Below are 10330 nucleotides of genomic sequence, written 5' to 3' on the forward strand. Positions count from 1 at the left end.
CCCCTGCCTTGACAGACGTCTGCTCCCACGTCCAGAGATACTGGACTGCTCTCAGGGAGAGAAGTCTTTCCTTAAGACCATAGGAGGATCCGGTACGCCAGCTTATATAAGGGGCGTGAGCGGATACCTCCTTGATGATTTATATAATAAATCCCCGCAGTGCTGACTGCAGCACGTGACAGTTTTTGGGTCTGGAAGGAAACACTTCAGGGTGTGGAACACGGCTAGGATTGCTCCACAGGCCTGGGTTGAGCGGTCACTCATGACCGCCTCCCCATCCGGTGAGGGATGCGTCCGTCGCTAGCTTGACGCGGCGACGAAGAGCTCCCGGAACCGGACCCTAAGAGAGAAACCAGGGTTTCTTCCACATGGCCAAGGCACGTAGGCAGCGCCGCGTGACCTTGATCTTGCAGAATGGGTTTCCCCTCGGGGAGAACCCCCTGGTTTGAGCCACCACTGAAGTGGTCTCATAAGCAGCAGTCCAAGAAGTATCACGTTGGAAGCGGCTGCCATAAGACCTAACAGTACTTGGAACTTTTGACAGTGAGTGGCGGGCCTAGCTTGACCGCATTTACTGCAGTAAGGATCGACTCGATCCGAGCAGGTGACATTCGTGCCTGCATCGTGGTCGAATCCCAGATTACACCTAGATAAGTGGTTTTTAGTAGTGAAGAAAACCCACTCTTGTTGGTGTTGAGCCTCAACCCCAATTCTTTCATGAGAGCGAGAACAACACCTCGATGTTGGACCGCAAACTGTCTTGAGCTGGTCAGAATCGACCAGTCGAGTATGCGGATGCCCTGGAGTCAAGGAGGAGCCAGAGCAGCATCCACACACTTCGTGAAAGTTCGGGGTGAGAGAGCTAGGCCGAAAGGAAGTACTCTGTATTGGTGAGCTTTGCCCCTAAAAGCGAACCTGAGAAACTTCCTGTGTTGTGGAAGGATGGAGACGTGAAGTCGAAAATGGGCCGAAGCCCTCCATCCTGGGAACAATGAGGTACTGGCTGTAGAACCCAGACTCTCTACACCGAGGCGGGACCACCTCGATGGCCTCCTCCCTCAGGAGAGTTCTACCTCCTGTTCGATTACCAGACCCTGCTCGGGGTTCACCAGAGCTGTGAAATACCCCGCTGAAAGGCGGCGGCTGGAGCCGAATTGAAATCTTTGCAATAACCTTTCTCTACAGTGCGCAGGACCCACATAGAAATATTTGGCAGTAGTTTCCACGCTGCCAGAAATTCTATTAAGGGAACCAGCCCCTCGCGGCTGGCTTCTGGATTTATCTGAGGAACTGATTCGGTGACCTGTAACAGCGAGCTGGCAGGATACACCTGAATTAGTTGCTCTTAAGACCCCCGCGGGGGTTGCGAACTCTGTTCGCGGGAGATTGTTCAGATCTCCAGAGGGCCGGGAAGGTGTGGTCACCGAGTTTTTCTATGGTGCACCGCAGACCTCCCCGAGAGGGGCTGCCCTCATCGGCCCTATATTTTATTTATTTATTTTCCATAAAGTCAGGGCCGTTTAGCCGAGGACCTCTTAGACCGAAGCACGACCCTCGGACCGGGCTCGGTCTTTGAAGCCCCCGGTCAGGAGTGTCGCTAATCCCGCCCTCTAGGTGTCACCGGAGGGAAACGGGCTGCAACGCTCCTATTATGAGCCTCTATGTGAGGAGCTGGTACACGGCTGGGGTTTTATTATCCCGTCAAGAACCCCAGCACGTGTATCTTTGCTGATCAAGCCTGAAGTTTTCTTTAGGCGGCTTGGAGAGCAAAGACGGAGCCTTCAAGAATGATGCCAGACCGGGGGACAGATAGCTGAAAGCGTCTGTTTAACCCGCGGCGTCATCTTTACTTTCTATTTTTTCCAGATCTAAAAAACTCAATATAGATCGGGAAGGACAGAAAGCTCCGTTTGGAAGCGCTGACTTAGTCCGCAGGAAGCAGAACGTTTGCTTTTCTGCGGCTCATATTTGCTTATTTAGCTAATGCACAGTCAGCACAACCACCAGCTCATCATACTGAGGCGATCAGGGGGGGCGGTTGAATACTTTTGACAACGTACTTCACATCAACCTCCTTAGAGGAAGATATGGAAAGCGTTGAAAACCTTTCCTGGAGGGAAGTAACCGCATTGCGGGCTTCCTTATCCAGAAAAAAGGTTTACCGATCCACCAGATAGGAGAGGAGATAGGGTATTTTTAAACACCCGTCTCCCGTCACTCTAATAGATCGAGCCGCGATCCCAACGAGTGCAGCTACCGCTCCGCCTCGGCGGGAGCGGGGCCAGACCCGCGAGAAACGCTGGCGAAGGCTCCCTCCTCGAAGAGAGCCTTCCGTTGAGCACCCGCAGTGGAGATTTTTACGCTCACACTGTGGACAGCCAGCCTTTTCGAGGGCTGACTGTGCGTGCTCTACACTCAAGCAGACTAAACATAGACTGTGTTTCACTATCTATTTGGCTGCTTGAACTGCCTTAGTTTCTAAACTTTCTTTCCCCCTTTGGTTGCATTTAAATGGTCATACTACTCAAATAAAAAGCCATGCAAACTGGCACGAAAAAGCAGCAGTATGACCGGGACAGACACAGACACAGAGCGCTCTCGCTGAATGACAAAAGCTGCCGCCGGCTTCAAACGCACGCGCTTTATACTTCCCGGTCGATGACGTCACCGCGCCTGTGACGTCACTCCCGTCATTTCATTGGTTGTTATACACAGTTCAGAGTGCGGCCCGCCAATGGCGTTCCCCATAGCGTTCCATGACGCGGCTCGAGTTCCCGGAAGGGAACTATAATTTTGACCCATACAATGTATTTTTGGCTATTGCTACAAATATACCCATGCTACTTAAGACTGGTTTTGTGGTCCAGGGTCACATATGTCTGCACGCTAACATGAGTTTGTTATTGATTTGAAACTTACCATCAGTTTTATTAGGTATTCTCCCTTTTCATCTTTAAAGGAGTGTTTCATGAATTCAGAGATGGCCAGACTGCTGAACTTCTGGTGCTCTGAGGTAATGTCCATCACACTTACTGGGAACTTGTTTTTCATCTGTGAAACAGTATGTGTGCATGTACTTTGTCACTGAATGGCTGCAACAACTGTGGTACCTAAACTAAAACTGTTCACCTTTATTTGACTTGCGTGAAAAAAAACTTTTGACTAACCTATTACTGAATACTGTCATAAACAATGTAAGTTTCAAAATATTGCCTATGATAAGTGACATATTAAGCTGTCTCTGATAAAAAGAAACCTGAGATTTGATTAGTTATACCTCAGAAGTGTATTTGTATAGATGCAAACAACTGAAGGAGCTTCAGATGTGTGACATAACTGCATTGACAGTATTGAATATAGGATATTCTATGTCTTACCTCTTCCATCCCAATCTGATATACTTTTAAAGCTTTTTGAACAGCTGCCTCATTCTCTAAAATTGCAAGAGTAGCAACTGCATTATCCAGACAAGGCACTTCACTGCTGATTGTATCTACATAAATCTGCACCAGACGTCCAAGCACTGACTAAAATGCACAAACAGATAAATAAATGTACCTGTTTAATAGGCTTTTGGACTTGAATATCTACCAATGACTTAAATTTGTGAACACTCACATTTGCCAGAAACAATGTGTCCTCCTTTCAGTGTTTTCACAGAACTCTTCTGAAAGATGTGGTCACAGAAACGACCTGTGAACTTCAGAAAATCGGGCACAAGTTCCTGTTCTTTTAAGTTTTCTAAGTGTATCATGTTTTCAGGCGAGGCAGGAGATGGGAATACAAAACAGTTCCGGGATGGGAAATAGTTTCGGATGCACTGACGAGGCAGGTTGTAGTCGCTAGTTTTTTTATTCACACCTAAATGAGTTCCCTTCCGGAGGGAACTCTGCGCTGCGTCCTGGTGGACACTATGGGAACTGCCTTCAGCATGACCGGTTCTGAAACAAGTTATATAACAACGACAGTGAACTTGACACTGTCCGGCGCCAGCCTATGACATCATCAACAGGCGCCTGAGAGCACATTACCATCTTTTTGTCTTCAGAGTCCTCTGTTCTAAACGAGTGAGTACAGCGATGCCTAGAGAGAAAATGTTTAGGAAGTGTGCGGATCCGTGTCAGAGAAATCTGACACCTGATGATGCACACGACCTCTGTTTGGTGTGTTTTAGGTGTAAGAGCACGCGCGCTCTGCTCTAGAAGGAGCGGAGCGCGTTCATTGTGAGAGTTTCACTTTGAAAAAAAAAAAAAAACTCCGTACTCGTTTGTCTCTTTTCTCGAGGGAATTGGGACATCCATCCGCCCCACGCGGCTCGGGTCCGGGTCTCTCGCGCACGTCAGCCGGAGACAAGAATGCGCTGCTAGCGGAAGATGTGCTGTCTCTCACATCTTCCGGTCCTGCAGCGAGTGCTCTTTTGGCTTCAAGCCAGGGCGAGCAGGAGGCTGAAATGGAACAAGATGAGCTCTCTGAGCCCATGCAGCCTGCCTGCCCCGCATATGAAGAGTTGATGTCTGTTATGGACCGCGCGGCTACCCCTTCTGTGGAAGCCCGCCGGGGAAAAGGCCGCCCTAGGTAGACTAGACGAGCGGCTTCTTCCCGGCCATAACAAGCCAAACTCCTGTGAGCTTCCCATTCCTTCCTGATCTGCATAAGAGATCGAGAGGGAATGGGACAGGCCATATTCAGCCCGCATTCACAGGCATCAGCATGCGAATTATGCTGATGTCGAGGGAATGCATGGGCGCGGATATGTGTCGATGCCTCTCACTAAGCAGACGTTTGCGAACGATCTCTCAGAGCGAGGGACATCAACCCTGAAGGCTCCGACCCTGCCATCCAAGCCTTTGAGAGAAACATCTCGGTTGAAAGGCAGGGCATATGCGGCAGTGGGTCAGGCTGGTGCTCCTCTGCACACGGTGGCAGTGTTGCAGACGTACCAGGCTGATCTACTGAAAGATCTGGACCGAGGTCTGGGGCTTTGCATCCCTCGCCGGTCCACGCCCCCACCTGAACACCGGGGAAAACCAGGCCCGTCCTGGTCCAAGGGCCAGAGACGAGGCCAGGTCGCCAGTGTGGCCAATCGGGGCCCTCCCCCCAGGAGGAGTCGGTCCCAGAGGAGGCGTGATGCGTGATGCGTGGCATAGGAGAGGGGATCTAAGGGAGACGATCCAGCGCCGGCGTGGCGGCAGGCCTGGATCGGGCACCTAGAGTCTCCTCTCCGGTTCCCCTCACGTCCGTTCGGCTATCTGCCCCTCCCTTTTCCCCCTCGCCAAAGACTCTGGGGCTGGGCCGATGATGAGATTGATATTCAATCTGTTGGCCCGGTATGTGAACAGTAAAGACACTTTAATAAAATATTCAAGTGTGTATGTGTATGTTTTCTTTTGTCTACCAGCTCCGCTTGGGTGATTGCTATTGCAGTTTTCGAGCTCCTCTTGAGTTCTACTGCCACCAAGTGCCGAGTGTAGCCAGGTCTCCCCTCGTTTTATAAAAGAAAACAGTGTGTAGAGACCTCCACTCGTAGAAATCCCCTCTTGGGTTAAGCGTTGTCAGGTTTGAAACCTCGGCTAGAGTGAGCTTGGTATAGACATGATCCAACATACATATACATACGAGAATATGTAATAAAAAACCCTCTTGAGCGTTGTCAAGCTGCTTCAAGCGAAAAATCGCTCTGCTGAAGCCTCCGCTCACTCAAACCCTGCTAAGAGTAATACTCTTTTTGCATTAGTGTAGTCAGGTACCTTCCCTGTATATTTTCATATACACATATGTGAGACCTCCACTCCTAGGAGTTTGTGTGTTAGGGTGAATAGAGCGTCGTCAAGGCTCCCTCTCTGAGAGAGAGATGTTTTACTGAAGCCTCCGCTCTCTTTAAAAAGCCCCGCTTTGAAGTAGAAATCTTATATATTTGGCTGTTAGGCCCCATTTTGGGCCTCACTAAATTACTTTCTGGTATTGTGACTCAATCCGCCAGAATTGAGTGTAGCAGGCCTAGAAGGCCTCCTCTCTGTGAAGTCCTCTGTAAAGAGAGACATATAAAGATAATACTTCTTAGCGCTGAATGTAGCCAGGTCATTCTTAGACCTCCATTCATGAGAGCTTTTTACTGGGTTGAGTGTTGCCAGGCTCCCTCTATGTGAGGTATTTCTGTTAAGCCTCCACTTTCCAGAAATGCAGGCCGGAAACACAAGATTAAGGCAGCTTGTGAGCCCTTTTCGTGGACCTGTCACTACAAGCGTTGAGTGTAGGTAGGCCTCCCTTCCTCGAGAGGGCGTGTATACCAAGGCCTCCACTCGTTAGAGCTTCCTCAGTTGAGCGTCGTCAGGCTTGTTACGTTCGAGAGAGCTTGTAACCATTAAAGCCTCCCTCACTGAAAGCTCTGCTTCCGGGTTCTGCTATCGCCCGGGAATGATACAGGTGTCTTCCTCGCGAAATGCTTAGAGCACCTTCTCAAAACCACGTTAAGTGGTGTCTGCTCACACAAATTGTTTTGAGCATTCCCTAAAATCCACACGAGTGGTAAGTGCACTACAAAAAATAGGCACTTTACTAAAATCCATATTTATGGTAAGGATCCCTCCCGTAAAGGCAGGGTCCTTCTTCAAATCCCTCACGGGTTGGACCACGCAGGATAATCCTCCGTGCCCATTTTCGAGTTGGTTCCAAAACCCTTAAGTTTTTTCAACTCCTTTGATAAGCACAGTGTAATAGGTCTCCCCTCTGTCACAGCCAACAGTACTGAGACCTTCACTCTCACAGTTATAGCAGCTAGCAGGCCCATGAGTGCCTTGCTGACTATTTTTTGTGGGAGTGCAGTCTTCCACTCACCAAAAACTAGTGTTGTAGGCTTCTCTCCTGAGAGATGCAGTCTCGGAGCCTCCACTACACAGAGCTAGATGATAAATAGAATTTTTCATTATTTGCTCTACTGTGAGTATCTGCCTTTTCTTGAGCGTCGAGTGTAGTCAGGCCTCCCCTCGTCTAGAGCGTTTCACTTGAGGCCTCCACTCTGAAGAGTTTCCCTAGGGAGAGCGTCGTAGGCCTCCTCTCGCTTTAGAGAGTCTTTTTGCTGAAGCTTCCCCTCTCCAGAAGCTCCGCTTTCAGGCTCTGCTATCGCCTAGAGACTGCAGTCTGGTGATCCTCTCGCTATGCTCTAGGGCACCTACTTAAAACCACTTTGGTGGTGTTTGCTCACGCAAGTCCGTGAGCACTCCTTAAAATCCACATGTGGTAAATGCGCTTACGCATTTTCCTCAAATCCACGTTAGTGGTAAAGGTCTTCCCCCACTGGCGGGTCCTTTTCTAAAATCCTTCACGGTGTGGGTCACGCAGGTAAACCTCCGTCCCATTGTTTGAGTTGGTTTCGTACAAAACCTTTTAGTTTTTTCAACTCCAATCCAGATAGCACTGCTAGCAGGATTGAGTGTCGACGCCTCTTCAGGCCTCCACTCTCCAGAAGAGCTCCAAAACGAAGGTAATTCTATCGCACAGGCTAGTCAGCCTCGCGGATGACCTTCAGGATTAGAGTGTAGATAGGTCATGAGACCTCCACTCTCAGAGTTCTTCTTTGCTAAGCACGGAGGTGTGTTAGGCTCCCTCCTTGAAAGCCTCCACTCTCCAGACTCCACTCAGGTAGTACTGTCGCATAGGCTATTCAGCCTCGATGAACACCTGCAGTGTTGAAGTGTATTAAGTGAAGTGTAGTTAGGTCATCAGACCTCCACTATTAGAGTCTCCCTTCATGAGATGTTGTCAGGCTTCTTCTCAGAAGCCTCCACTCTCCAGACTCACTCAGAGTCCTTCGTTGCCTCCAGAGATTCACTAGAAATAGGCGGTCCGACTGCACAGGCTATTCAGCCTCGCGGACCACCTCTAGTATTGGGTGTAGATAGGTCACAGACCTCCATCCTTAGAGTCGTCCTCTGCTGGGTGCAGAGTGGTACCAGGCTTCTTCTTACCAAAGCTTCTTACCAAAGTTTCCGCCACTTTGCAGAAACTCCACTCAGGTAGTTCTGCTGCACAGGCTATTCAGCCTCACTGACTACCCTCAGTGTTGAAGTGAAGATGGGTCACGAGACCCCCACTTTTAGAGTTTTCCTTTGCAAGACACAGAGTGCTTTTTTGGCTTCCTTTGAAGCAGTCACTCTTCTGAACTCCTTGTAGGTAGTTCTGCTGCACAGGCTACTCAGCCTCACTGACTACCCCCAGGGTTTGAGTGTAGAGGTGCCACAGCACCTCCATTCTTAGAGTTGCTTCACTGGAAGGCGCAGAGTGTTGCCAGGCTTCCTTTCGGCAAAGCCTCCACTCCTCAGAAAATCTCCACTTAGACAGGCCTGCTGCACAGGCTATTCAGCCTCACAGACCATCGTCAGTGTCAAGTGTAGTTAGGTCATGAGACCTCCACTCTGTAGATTCCCTCTGAGCAGAAGCTCCACTCGGGTAGTTCTGGTTGCGCAGGCTATTCAGCCTCACTGAATACCCTCAGTGTTGAGTATACATAGGTAGCCGAGCTAGCCGTGGCAGGTCACTGGGCCCCAGCGACTCTCGCTGAAGCAGGGGTGATTTTCCTTCTTGACTCCTCATTCAGTCAGTTTGATCACTAATCCCTCGGTATGGCGGCGTTGGTATAAACGTTCCCATAGTGTCCACCAGGACGCAGAGTAGAGTTCCCTCCGGAAGGGAACGTCTAGGTTACGTATGTAACCCCTGTTCCCTGAGGACAGGGAACGAGACGCTGCGTCTCGGGGCCATGCCTCGGGCCCTGCACATACCTCCGTCAGACAAAAAGATGTTAATGTGCTCTCAGTCTCATGCGTGCTCTTACACCTAAAACACACCAAACAGAGGTCGTGTGCATCATCAGGTGTCAGATTTCTCTGACACGGATCCGCACAGTTCCTAAACATTTTCTCTCTAGGCATCGCTGTACTCACTCGTTTAGAACAGAGGACTCTGAAGACAAAAAGATGGTAATGTGCTCTCAGGCACCTGCTTTTATACTAGCAGGCGCCTGTTGATGATGTCATAGGCTGGCGCCGGACAGTGTCAAGTTCACTGTCGTTGTTCTATAACTTGTTTCAGAACCGGTCATGCTGAAGGCAGTTCCCATAGTGTCCACCAGGAGGCAGCGTCTCGTTCCCTGTCCTCAGGGAACAGGGGTTACATACGTAACCTAGACGTTTTACGTGAAAAGAAGAGTCAACATTTTCTATTTTCATTCTTCAGTCATGGCTTGTTTACCTTCAAATGCTACTTACATATTAGCTGAATAAACTGAACTTAAATCAATAGTCAGACCTATCTGTCACACATGCCTAACGAGATTTTAGCCAGGCTTTTTAGGTTTCATTATTTCTAAATCTATGGATTTACAATGTTGGGGGGAAAACAATCAATAGATCTTGTAATTCTTTCTTCAATACCTTTCTTCAGATCCAGTGCAAACTCAAGGTACTCATCTTCTGTCACTTTCTTTCCATCAGTTATCAACTCCAATGTGAAATCTCTCACAACCCAGATGAATGATGGGAAAAAACGCACAAACTGACAATCCTCTCCTTCTTCAGCTGCTCCTTCTGGTACAGATTATGGTGATCTGATCTTGATCTGCTCACTGAGCTCAGTAATGTAGCTGCAGCCCATTTGAGAAATAAAAACCTCTTGCAAAGTTTGTATAAACCAAAGAGGATTACATGTGGCAGAAAAAAGGATTCTGTAGATTCTCCAATGCATTGTTATCGATAATGCCGTGGCTGTTGTACACCAGAGTGCTGCTGAGCAGAACAGCCAAACAGAAGATCCAGCTGTCATTTTTAGAGTCTCCCTAAAACACACAGAGGCTTCAGATCAAATCACCTACAAATGAATACATGTTTAGAAGAATAATAAGTCTACAGCTTTATACTTGACCTTACTTTGTCCACATCACCCAGTCCCTCTGTGTCCAGCAGCACCAGAGTGTGTCCTTCTTTATTTGGGTGAGAGACACACTACATCCAGATGCCTTTGGTCTTTGACTCAACAGCATTGCCAAGAGCAAAGCCTGAAACAAGCAAATTATATTTATATAACTGCCCATGCAACTTTTGTGAGAGCTTACTTGTATTGGTAGTACATTAGAAAATGGCAAAGAATTCTTCTAAAACACCTCACCTGACTGTTGTCCTGCCAGGCGGTTCATAAGGTAAGACTTCCCTGTACGATAGAGTCCCACCACAGACACCACCACCACCGGCTCACTGATCCTACTCAGGAAGTCTAGGGCATCATTACAGATGCTGAGTGATCTGTTCACATTCTCCACCAAACATACAAGTGAAGGCAT

The 10330-nt window shown here is 48.7% G+C and overlaps 1 protein-coding gene across 1 annotated transcript; it reads right to left on the minus strand.

Moving 5' to 3' along the window:
* Positions 1–256: 256 nt before the first annotated feature.
* LOC141331502 (guanylate-binding protein 4-like) lies at positions 257–10330 on the minus strand. The gene is given in 8 exon segments (XM_073836563.1): positions 257–340; positions 2920–3051; positions 3378–3523; positions 3619–3861; positions 9429–9637; positions 9699–9829; positions 9921–10048; positions 10159–10330. Coding segments are annotated over 8 exon segments (1245 nt in total).

The sequence above is a fragment of the Garra rufa genome, chromosome 3 (genome assembly GCF_049309525.1).
Source record: "Garra rufa chromosome 3, GarRuf1.0, whole genome shotgun sequence".
In the NCBI taxonomy this organism is placed as follows: domain Eukaryota; kingdom Metazoa; phylum Chordata; class Actinopteri; order Cypriniformes; family Cyprinidae; genus Garra; species Garra rufa.